This window comes from Thermobia domestica, chromosome 2 (genome assembly GCF_964235325.1).
Source record: "Thermobia domestica chromosome 2, izTheDome1.hap1.1, whole genome shotgun sequence".
NCBI classification, from domain to species: Eukaryota; Metazoa; Arthropoda; class Insecta; order Zygentoma; family Lepismatidae; genus Thermobia; species Thermobia domestica.
Window position 1 is genome coordinate 318,775,528 of NC_137455.1, and position 13,388 is coordinate 318,788,915.

Here is a 13,388-nt window from a genome sequence, read left to right on the forward strand (position 1 = left end):
CTCAGGCACTATTAGGTCTACACTAATATAAGTATACATTTTTGGAAAGAGCATAAAATGACGAAAAACTTTCAGAGAAAACATTTTTCCGAATTCGAATTCGTAAGAATCTGTGGCTTAAAAAGTGACGTCATGCACAACCAATACTGAATAAAAGCGAAAATAACAAGAAAATCATTATATTGAGCTGAAAAAGGCATTAAAATTAAATTGTAGAAGACAATTTAATTAGACAAACATAAAAAACGTTTGGATGCTCTAGCTCCAATGATTACGGAGATATAGTGAATAATAGAAACTACTAAAATGTCGGCCTTTCCCCCTCTTCCTGCGTTTTTGTAATCAGTGATGGGTATATATTTAAAAAATATCGGATGAAAAATTGTTACATGATTTTCCCTTAAACTTGAATTGGAAAGCACTTTTGTCAAGTTGATGCCTAAACTATTAGTTCACTTCAAATGATGTAACTTCGTTGTTTGTTAATACCTTTTAACGAAACAAAAGATAAATGTTAAAAAATACTACATAAACATAACATCCTATTATTGAAAGTTGATATGATATTGCTTTGAAGTTTACACAATTAATGATTAAACATTACTAAGATCAGCGATTGTGCCATTTGTTATTGTTTTTCCCTATATTTAAATAGCTCTCACCTTGTAAGTTTCATAAACATCTTGGTGTTTCAGATGTGCATCCAGTAATTGAAATATGTTTTCTAAGGCTACATACCAGGGCACATATTCAAGTTCTCTGCTCATATATCTTGTGAGTTCCAAAGGTACAGTTATATTTAGAAGTCCAGCAGCAAATAAATCGTAGGAGTCATCGAGCAGCTGAGCTCTGTTGAACGGACTGATGTTAAGGCCATCTTCAGAATCCAAATAATCAGCAATCAGCTGCCAATTTCTGTCATCGTAATTCACCCTATAATAACCTGTCATATTGAATGTTCCAATATAGAGATTTAAAATAAATGAGCATTTAATTTAGTAAAGTAATTTCTAAGTAAAGTATTGGGTTAAGAATGGTAAACACACTAAAGAATGCGTAGATATAGTGTTAATTATACCTTTGATCACAAGTAGTTTTTTATAAGTAATATTAAAAAGACTCATTTCCTTATTTGAATCAAGTGTGTAAGTGTTTATAAAATTTCAACTAAACCAATTTATTAAATGCATGCACTTAGCATGTAATAAGACATTAAATGGATTAAAAGTGGTGAGTATATAAGCATTCTTAGCATTTTCGCTACAAAACTAGGAGCTTCTGACACCAAATTGAACGAACACTAATCCTTACTAAAGTTTTATATGATTAGCTTTTTGACAGATATACGAGGTGGTAGATTCACTTTAACTATGGATCTTTATCAAAGTCCAAAATCACATAAAATATTTAGTTGTTACTTGTTTCCCGTGTAAAATGGCCCTAAAGGATTATCTGAAACCTTAATAATATCTGTATATAAAAGAAGAAGACATGACCAACTGGCTGGTCAAAAGTCCCAGTGAAGCAAAACTTTCGGAATTTGAACAGTACATAGATTTGTAAAGTAAGCTTCCTACTACTGAGAAAGTATATTTTTTAATTCAAGGTGGAAGGCGGCAATTATTTTAATAAGATGTTCATACTTTGGAATCCGTTAAGGTTAGAACCATGAGCGTTTCTAATTGGTCCTTTGATATGAAATAATTAAGGACATATTTTAGCACTTTTTGAAGTTTAGCCTGGAATAGAAGAATAACGGGGACAGTAGTTCACTAAGATGACCACATGGCGTTCAAATTGCATACGAGACGAATTATGTAGAAAAGGTGCAAAGAGAAGAGCACAAATTATTTCCATAGTAATTCGTTTCGGAATTTGGTAGTCTACATCATTATTATCATCATATGCATTCTGCTATTATTGGCATGTCAATTGCTCGCAACAGAGAAGCTTCCATACTCAATGGTCTTCCGCTAACCCCTTCGTCTTCACTTACGTTTTCTATTTTGATACTGTCCAAAAATTCTAGCGTCTTCCCCCTATCTCTCTTTTTTCTATCGCCATACCTTTTAGCACCTCCCTCATCATACAGTTCTTTGTCCCAATGTCCCAAACAGTTTCTACTCCACATTTTAATAACATCTAAAGTTGTTATTTTCTCCCTGTTTCTAACAACCTCTCATTCGTTTCAACTCGAACAAGCTAAAGATCAAAATCCTTGTCAATACCCACATTTTGAAGACTTCTAATCCATTTTCATAACTTTTTGTAATATAAATGTTTCTGTCTCACAGAGTACAATGTTCCACACGAAGCATTTTGTGAGTCTTTTTCTGAACTCTTTATTCAAGGTTGCACAAAATACAAAGAATATGTGTCTTTCTCCTGAACATTTCTTTCGCCATTCCTAATTCATTTTTATTTCGCGTTTGCTAATAGTAACCATCATCATTAATAATACTATCCAGGTATCGAAAACTTATCATCTGTTCTATTTTCTCACCTCCTACTTCTATATTTGACACCAAACGCTTCGTTCCAAATACCATAGATTTTGTCTTTATAACAAATATTTTCAGCCCATATTATTCACATCCCTTTCTCAAGTTTTCTAACATCATACTGATTTTCTTTTCAGATTTTATCTAAAGCGTCATATCATCTGCAAACTATATAAACATAACCATTCTACCACCTACCGAAATTACTTTATGGAGTTTTCTAGTGGTAAAGCGATAATGATATGCACCTTTGGTATAGAAGACCCATGCCCAATTTTCCGTGGGAGTTCATGTGGTTCGAACACCATGTTAAGCTGCAAGACAACATCTAACAAAGCCTCGTTGGTGAAAGGACGCTAAACCGAAAATCAAATCAAATCATTTTGTAGCCTTTTCTAGATATATATTAAATAATATAGGAGATGGATAGCATCCATGTTGACTCCTTTTCCAATTACGCTCTTCTCTGTTATTTCCTCTCACATCATAACACTTATTTGTTTATTCATATTTAAGATTTTCATGAGCCCTCGATCTTTCTATTCCAATCCAACCTTATTAAGAACTCTGAAAAAGAATTTCCAATTCATACAGTCTGAAACCTTTTCTGATTTATATATATATATATATATATATATATATATATATATATATATATATATATATATATATAGGGTGTTTATGAACTATACCGCCAAACTGTAAGAGGGGATTCCTCACATCAAAATAAGAGAAAATGTTCATATGGACCTATGGCGAAAAGTACATAATTTCAGAACTGTCCAAACTCGCAAAAAAGCTCAATTTCAATAGGCCCTATTTCGAATCCCAGAAACTGTAGATACTGGTTCTTATCAGTGTAAAGGAAGCCACGCATACACAATCCAAAAGTGCATATTTCATCAATTGTCAATAGGTGTAGAGGGTAATCCCTACAGGATGCAATTCTCAGATATGTATTCCATAGTGTATTCAGATATACTCTGATCTCAAGAGTCCAAAGCAGGCAGAAGGTAAACCTTGACCAAAATGGACATCCAATGTTTCGGAGGGAAGATGGAAGTGTTAGGAACAGGCAACTCCATGTTTTTTGTGTTCGGAATAACGTGTGATGATATGTATTTCGTCTCGGTATATTTTACGTTTTCTTTACTTATGAGCTTCAAAGAAAACGTTGCAGAATACGTTTTACCGAGTACGGGAGACCGTGCTGCTGACGATCCTTAACACTTAAGACATCGCGCCAAAGGATTCCGCGTTCACTGCTCTCAAGGTTTATCGTTTGCCTGCTTTGGTCCAATCATAAAGTCAGAGCATTTAAAGAAAAATTCGGTTGATGACGTGTCTGGGAATTTAACCATGCAGGGAATAATCTGTACACCCATTGAACATTAATGAAACATGCATTTTTGGATTGCGTATGCGTGACTTCCTTTACGCTGAGAAGGACCACCATCCCTCTCTCTCGAATTCGAAATAGGGCCTCTTGAAATTTCGCCTTTTCGCGATTTTGGACAGTCCTAACTCTGAAATCATGCAGTTTTTGTCATATGTCCATTTTAACTTTTGTCTTATTTTGATGTGAGGCATCACTTCTTAAAGTTTGTCGGTATAGTTCATTAACACCCTATGTGTATGTATATATGACTTACGAGTCTTTCCCTTTCTCTATAAATCTTTCATTGACTACCCTTAGTAATCCAATTCCAGATCTTATGCCATTACATCTTGTGAACCCGAATTGTTCCTCCTATATGTTTTTCGTTTTTTCTTCCGTAAAACTTTGGGTTCTATATTCGAAACAAAACTTTTGCTGCATGCTTTATGAGACTAATATTTCTATAATCCTCACACCTCTCTGGATTCGATTTCTTAGTCATTATATCAAGATCCTCTTTTGGAGACCTTTTGACCACTCTCTTGTTTCGTATATTTCACAGCAATGTCGAAACAGTTTTTTCTTGTAATTGTCTCCCATATTCTTAATGAATTCAATTAGTATATTATCTATTCCCGTTGCCTTTCCATTTCTAATATGGGACATATCTTTTCCAAATTCATCTCGAGGATTACTAAACTATTTATTATGCTTTCGTACTTCATTTTATACTTCAACGTGTAGACTCTCATATAAACCCTCATATAAAAACCAATATATTCTTTCCATCTTCTTAATACTTCATTTCCTATTCTTATTTACTACTGCCATCGTAATGCAATCTTATTTCCCCCGAAGTCTAATAGATTACACCTCCTTGTCCATTTTCTCATATTTTTCAACTGTTTCTAATTCTTCTATATCATTACATTTCATCTTATAAAATTCTTCTCTTACTCTCTCTTTTCTATTCGTAACTCGTCGATTAACCTCCTCTAGATCTTGTGCCTTCTAGCGTATCAACCTGTTCCACGCTTGACTTTCCTCATTTTCTCCAACATCCGTTCTGTAACTCATTGTCTCTTTTTATTCGTTTCGTAATCGCAATAAACTACTACTTCTTCTGCAGGCTGCTGTATGCTCCTATCGTCTGTTAACACTGTCTTTATCCTTTCCTCGTTTCAGCATTTTTCTTAGACTTTTCAATGAAAAGTTTTTTTTTTACTTCGTCGTTCTACACTTTTTTCCACACTCAACATATTGTTGCCTACTTTTCTTCTGCCTGAATTTTTCAGTTGAATATCCATTTCGGCCACCACAAGGGTATGTTCGGAGAAAAAGTCGGTCCCGAAAAGAATCATTCTTTCTTAGAGCTATTCCAATACTTGTCCTGAATCTTGAAGATTTTTATGTATACTTCCTTCTCTTGTGGTCTCTACAAAAATTGGCCAGTTCCTCTGCTCATTGGATTTTTGCCCTAAACCTTCTTATTTTTTTTTTACCAACAGCTACATTGAAATATTGCATTTCAATCACGTACGCACTCGTCTTCTCCCTATCTATAATAGTTTCTATTTTCACATAAGTTTCTTCTACGTCTTCAGTTGCACAGAAGTGATTGGTGCGTGTGTCTGTATCACAGTTAGATCCTCCTTTTTCTAGTTCGAATCTTAACATAATAACTACATTACGAGTATCAACAATATTCTACTTTCACTATCTTCTCTTTTAAGTGATTACTATGAATTGTTTCAATACCGTTATGACCACTTTTGCATTACTTGATTGCGAGTGTAACATTCTGTATCATTTGCTTTTCAGTTCACCACTAACTTCCCAACTAACTTCACAAACTCTACCAAGTTTAGATAATTTTGTTTCATTACTTTTTTAAGACTTTCAACTTTTCCTCCCTGTAAAATGTTAGGTACGTTCCATGCCTCTATTCTAGCTTTTTCCTCTTACTTGTGTTCTTTTCTCTAGCGATTTTCCCCACACTGTTATTCTCTCGTCCAATAGTTATTTCCAATACATTCCCCTCCAGGAGATCCGAATGAGATAATATTTTACTTCCGGTACTATATTTTAACCTCCAACATACCATTGTACATAATTTCTCCTTCTGCTATCAAAAACTAGAGAAAAAGAGTTGCCTTCCACCTCACAGTATCCCACCCGCTAGCATCACTCTGACCATGCCTAGGACTAACGTCTAAGTTGCTGAACCAATCACTTTAATTTCCGCCAACTATACTACTTGAGAACTGTTTCATTCTCACAGAACACTGTTAGTCTGGCTACTCCACTTATACCAGTTAGATAGGGATAATTCTTCTGGTAGTGAACTACCTCCGACAGAGCTCTAAATTTCACTCAACTATCCCCACCCTACGCTTAAGTGTCTTCACAATAGAGTACGTAAAATCACTGTTTTAAATCACCTAAGCCGTTTACCCAGGAAGTTAAAAAATGTGTCTTAAGGATAAGATTTCCTTGGATTTTAGATAGTAGCTAACATGGATAGATACAAGGGCTAGAAAAACAAAAGTATTTTTTAAAACATATTTTTCAGCGGTCTTTTGTCTGGAAATATTTGCGATTTTTTAAAATATTTAACGTTTAATGAAGAGATAATAGTGCGTTCGATCTTGATTTTTCCTTGTAACACGGAAAACGTTTAATTACTCCATTCTAAAGAGATAATCCTAAAAAAAATATTGGAATCAAATATAATCGGCTATTCGATAGAACAGAAAACGTTCGAACTGGCGGATGGACTCTATTTACAAAGAGTTATTCATAAAGCTATTATTCATAAAGTTTCAGCGACAAAAATGTTTTGATAAAAAGTTAGTGTTAGCAATATCTATTGTAAAGATGTAGAATAAATCCTACTTACATTATCACCTTGCTTCAATATATTTGTGCCTATATGATAATAATAAAACTAGTAATTATCTGAATAGTCAGTTAAAATAAACTTATACCTTAATTTAGTAGACTGAGACCTGTGTAGCTCAGGATAAAATATATGTCGAACAGAGAAGGAGGTGTAAGGAAAAGTTGATTTTATACAGAAAGAAGGTTTTGTATTTGTATCTTGGTTCATGGTACTTTTTTCTTGCCTGACAAAATGCGTTTCGGCAATCAGTAAAGAATATATATATATATATATATATATATATATATATATATATATATATATATATATATATATATATATATATATATATATATATATATATATAAACATAACATTCGGGAACTTGATAACTGGGTTAAAACCAAAACGACATTTGGAATAAGGTGTTTGTATAACATACACTTGCTGGAAATAGCTGCAAGGTCAGTTTGAAATCAAATCAAGGCAGTCAACTCCAGACTTAACATGGGACGAAAATGTTCTGGATGTTGTAAATGCCCTTTCTGAATTATAGAATTTACTACAGAGACGCAAAACTGGAGCTTGAACAGGAATGTTATAAAAAAAAGTCCAAAAGAGGAAAACTTTTCAGTTTTCTCTCCCCAAGAAATCGATTAATGGAGAAAAATTCCATTCCAAAAAATGGCACTGTTTTCCATCTCTGGTTTATGATATTCTTAATTATACTGTTATAACATATTTCTATTAAAATACAAAACAAACTCAAAATTTGGAAGGTTGGTTTGTTAATTAGAGTATGGCTTTCAGCAGCGAAGCTATATGAAAAATAGACCTATAGCTTAACATGGGCTCGAGACACATGACTTCAAACCGGCAATCGAAATGGTGTTTCCGGTGTCAAAGGCGCATATTCAATTATATAGCTAGAAAGAAGATCACAAGTACATTTGATATTACAAAAAAGTATGACAACAGTAAAAAATATAAATCATGTACATACATAATATGATATATAATATTTTATACAGGGTGTTTGAAAACAACACCGACAACGTTTGGGAGAAGATTCCTGGCACCAAGATAAGACAAAAAGTATAGACCATCCTGGGTGCACAAATGCTTCCTTTTGGAGTTATAGGCTGCCGAAAATATGAAAAAATGGACTTTAAAGTTCCATAGCTTTAAAACTATGGGACCTACCGTCGTGAGAGAGATGAAGAAGGAAATATTTTTAAAAAAATATATTGGTATGAAGAGAAAATTCTGATAACAGACTCATTATTGTATGTTTTTGATCATGAGGGTATATGGCCACTCATTCATTAACAAAATTGATTATCTGTGAGATTTTTGTTTAAGAATATCAATCATTATTTTACTTCCAAACATTCATAATGGATTCTGACACGAAGGATGGTAACGTTTATGCTCTTTTACATTCCAAACCTTCCTCTTGCAATAATTTAATTATGATACTTGTACCAATTTAACTTCCACTTAACTACTATTTGACGTGAAAAAGGCCTGAGAAAGAAAACATGGCTCTCTATAACCGTTGGAAATAAATATTTAAAATGTTGGACTAATGGTACTAAATTTCTTATTTGCGAAACAAAGAAACACGGACCTATGGGAAAAGAGATGTGAAAATATTGACCATAGTGAAATACTGCAAACCAGTAGATTTCAATCAACGATTTTTACGATATAGAATGTACCTACTTTTTAATAAGCACCATGCATTTTTCTAGATCTGAAGTTCATGACACCTCGTCGAGAGGGGACAAAGATTTTGGTTTAAATTTCGTTTCAAATGGGTCAAATGTTTTTTTCGCAAGAAAATGCTTATCTACGTCTTGACTTCTCACGTTATACCAATTCTAGAATCCAGTTAAGAAAAAATCCTTTAAAATGACGAGATTGAGCCTACAGATTTCAAGGAATTCAATATTCAGGTGTGGGAAACAATTTCAGCAGTTCTCGCTGTAAGTAATGAAATTTAACTAACTTAGAAAAAATTGAAGTTGAAGATAAAGAATTAACGTAGAATTAGGCCAATGTATAATCTTTACGTCGAAAGAAAATATTTGCATTGTTTCAATCTTTCCAAATGAAGGAATGATATCTAACTTCAAGTTTGAAAAATCAGTTCATTCAAGTACTATTTTATTGACACTGTAATAAAATTAAATGAATTTTCTGTTTTGAGTGCCAATACGAAATTTAGCTCACTGTCTGCTTTGAAAAATTAATTTGCTAGGAAATAAATTAGAAGAAACAGAAGCTAGAGCAATCTACATAATATGATGCTACTCTAGGTCTCAAAGTTGAGGAAGAGTGATTTGAAAGACATCAAAGAGCGATTTGAAAGAGGTTTAAGGAGCTACATTGACAACAAAATTAACAGATTCTGAAACTTACAGTTTTAGGTATCTGTCAAATATTTTCGTTATTCTAGTTAAGATTAAGAACATTTAGAGTTTAACACCTAATATATGTCATTTAAGAACAAAGGAGTGTTTACAGCTTTAAAGAGATTGTTTAAACATATTTTGAACATGAAAGTCATCTGTGAATTCTTCATTAATACACAATTGTAATGTAAAACTAATTTTTACTGACCATCTAATGCAAGTTAGTGATTGTTTTCTGCATTTGTCTTATATATATATATATATATATATATATATATATATATATATATATATATATATATATATATATATATATATATATAGTTTTTCAACTGTTACGTTTCTTTCTTCATGTCCATGTCGTAACATTCTCTCATCACTTCCTCGTCTCGAAAACCTTGGGTAGAAAATGTAATGTCGCTTTACAGTTTACACGACATTACACTTTCTATCCCAGTTTTGTTGAGAAGCGGAAGTGACGCTGCAATATGACGTCATAGCCATGAGTGGCGTGGCCAAAATCTAAAATTAGTTGACAAACGGACGATTTACACTCGACGACAAGACACAATTCATTCATTTATCCATGACTTTCATTCAACAAACAGTCCTAAGTATTATAAGTTTACTCAGCTGTGTTACTACCGGTATATCATTATATTGTTAAGTTTTGGCATACCACTCGAAATAATTGATGAAAAATTACATAATTATATTATATACAACGTGAAGACTCTGAAGTCAATGCGCTTACTATTCATCGCGCGCAACTATTGAAGTGTCTGAGAGTTAAGGAACACATAATTGTGAAATATACAAATTTAAAGTGTTATATTACTTTGGAACTCAAAGTATTTAAGCAATTAAAACATAATTATCAGCATATTACCTATAACATCTTTACTGAATTACAATACGTAACACGTAAGATAAGAAGTTTATGCCATATACAGTGTTTTTCGCTAACCTAGTTTTAAATATACCCACCTCCGCCGACGCGCCTCCTAATTTTGTAAGGTCAATCTTCGCCTATTAAACTTAGCAAATACTATTTGCAAGAATACGTACATTTTTTATTAACCTAACAATGTACAAGTGCTTTTGATTATACTTGTGATTGACTTTTTCCCTAGCACAGGCATATAATCGTTATGGTTTTGTGTACATGTAAAGCAAACTGAACGAGGCTGGTAACGACTTCTGGTACAAATTCCATCCTCCTTCGTTTGATTCAATACAATAACTGAACAATTGCCATCATGCAATATGATATCTCGGTTTAAACAACTACGTATCACACAAATAAAAGTTAACCTATTCCGTATGCTGATTTATTAGAAAAAAATGTAGAAGACTTCACATACGCACAACACCGATTGTTTTTGAACTGTTAAGTTTCTTTCTTCATGCCCATGACGTAAAATTCTAACGTCACTTCCGCTTCTCTACAAACTTGTGTAGAAAATGTAATGTCGCTTGCCTTCCTTTATGTGCATACTCATCATTGCTAACGCGACCGTTCTCTACGAACTGGTCTTTTGGGCGCTTCCAGCTTTTCCCTATCATGAACCGGAACATGAATTGATAACGTTTACTCTTTTTTGGTGTAGTTGTTCTAATAACGTAAGTCTCTATGTAAATTATTCATGGCATTAAATGGATAGCCATATTGTTTATCGCATATGAATTAGGAAGCATATTCCAAGTCTGTGCACGGCTGCAAGGCACGCACTAAGAGTATAAGAGTATAGACAACGTTAAGAGATACTGATTGAAAGAATTTTAATTTTGAGCAATTATTTCTGATAGCTTATCTCAATTTTCCTCTAAGCTGAATTCCCGAATGCTTCAACAAAATTAGAAAAGACGTGAATATGTAATATCCGCAAGGATATGTGACGTTCATTATTAGTAAATTTTCTTCTCTATTTTTAATCTGTACGTTTAATTTCTTCTTATAAAAATATAGACACTTGTACCATTAAATAAATATATAACTTTATACCTACTAACCTGTTTGTTGGATATTAAATATTACGAATTGATCGTCACCGGGAAGGCCCTCTATTAAGATTTGTTTTTCTTTCCTTAGGAATTCAAATGGAGTAGTGTCATTAAACTCCAACTCTTCTTGTGTGGTAAAAGTCACAGGAACCCACCAAAGAGTGCCATTATCAATAGAACCATCAGTAAGAAATCTTTCCTAAGCAAACAAGTAAAAAGAAATATTTTGTAATTTGTGCACCAAATTTATACATACATGAATTCTAAGACCAGACTATAATTTACAGATATAATAACCGAATGAAGTACATTCTCATCTCGGTGTTATTACAAAAAATTGACATTTCTCTGATATTATGTAGCTTCCTTGAAAGGATATCGGAAATAATGGACGAAATCTGCAAGTAGACGATTCTGTTTGAAAGTATTTTAACACACTATTTATGGGAGAAATTGTTGTAACATTGGGGCTGACCATTCGTTGGTGGATCATCCCTTTGTGACATGAGTGAACCACGAGTGATTCTTGTTCAGAGGTGTAGAAACTTTACTTTTCCCCACTCTGCGTATTGAAGTCACCATCGATAACCGAATTTGTCATCTCCTTTGCCCGCCAATTTACTAAATGCATAGTATAATTTCAGATTTCAGTAAAAATATTTTTTTGTTTTTTAAACAAAGGATACAGCTAAAATGTCACTCGTGTCACATAAATCTGATGCAAATTCATTTTAGGATGAAACGAAAATGGCAATATTGCTTAACGTTAGACAAAGTATTAGACGCTACCTATACCCAAAACCATCGCCATGCGCCAACACCTCTCTAACTGCTTTCCGCAGTATACAAATGTATTGTTCCTTCAAATCTTCCCGATTATAACAAAGTCTGCATTCTAAGAATTCGTGAAAGATCCCTGCCCACATCTCACCTTGATATGATTCAAAGTAAAACCCGGTTGTTACTAATATGGTCTTCTAACATATCTCATCACGACTGGAGTCGCAACTGGACAGAAGATTTCAAACCAGCATTCGTCTTACTAACCACTTCCTTCGTGTTGTACATCCTCATGCTCATTTTATTCTACTAATCTACTAATGAACAGCAAATCCAATCAGGTATCCGAACTGGCTCTTCTGATTATAAAGAAGGCTATTGTTGTCAATGAGGGTTAATTAATATCATTTTACGTACCAAACATTCTTCTTACTCCACTATTACGTCAAAATTCTTTCCCTAGTTGAAGGTTCACCCCTGGCAATGGATGCTAGCTATGATATAGCTAGTTAGCTATTAAAAAATACAGAATCTCTTAAATCTAGTTTGTGATCTACTCGTTACAAATAGTGACAGTGAGAAAAGGATTTATATATTTATTTCAGGATTATTAATGTGGTAGTGCACAAGTAGAAGTTTTAATGTAGAATTCCTTTCAGATTCCCATATACTGAGTGTGCGTACGTGCTTTACGTCTATGAGTCTTGTGCTGGCAGTTGCACAACTGCAGTACAGTAATACCATAGAAAATTCCCAAACCTTAGAGTCCCCAATCCACGCCCGTTCTCAGAAGTGTTATATAAATTACGTAACACTGGTGACCTTACAAGAGTACGGGGAACATCAAAGTGAGTTTCACGATATGTCCCTGACAAAGACGAAGACATTCAAATTTTGCAGCAGAGTCCAACAACAAGTGTTAGAAGGATTTCGAGTAGTCTTGGACTTCCCCATACGAATTTATTTGCTGTCCTTTGAGGAGATGGGTTTTACAAATTTCGCCTTCAATGCGAGCAGCATCTCCATCCAGAAAATAGTAAACAACCTGTGTTTTCTGAAACGGAAGATCTGGTTCCTAATGTTTTATCATGCATTCTGTTTACTGGGGAGACCACTTTCACCCGAGATGGGGAACATCGCCTGCAACGCACGTCGTCGGATTAGCGTAAATTCCAGGGAAAAGACAGTAAGAAATTACCAAATTGAGATAAATGTATGGACTGAGGTTATTCATGATAAGGTTATAGGGTCCTTTCCCCTGCTTCAGCCTTTGACTATTGAAGCCAAATTGCACTTCCTACGCGATGATTTACCAGGACTGCTATGGGATATTCCTCTCCAAACTAGTTTCTCATCAGTATACAATCATTGCCGAGAACCACCTCAAGCTACTAACATTGTACGTCAGTATCTTGACAAAAACTTTC

General features: G+C 33.9%; 1 protein-coding gene across 1 annotated transcript in view; it reads right to left on the bottom strand.

Moving 5' to 3' along the window:
* Positions 1–647: 647 nt before the first annotated feature.
* LOC145679499 (aminopeptidase N-like) overlaps positions 648–13,388 on the bottom strand; it is a 40,442-nt gene continuing 27,701 nt past the window's right edge. The window contains exons 8-9 of the mRNA XM_081750078.1: positions 11,191–11,380; positions 648–943 (exon numbers count right to left, since the gene is read on the bottom strand). Of these exons, the coding sequence (XP_081606204.1) occupies positions 648–943; positions 11,191–11,380 (486 nt within the window). The remainder of the gene's footprint in view (positions 944–11,190; positions 11,381–13,388) is intronic.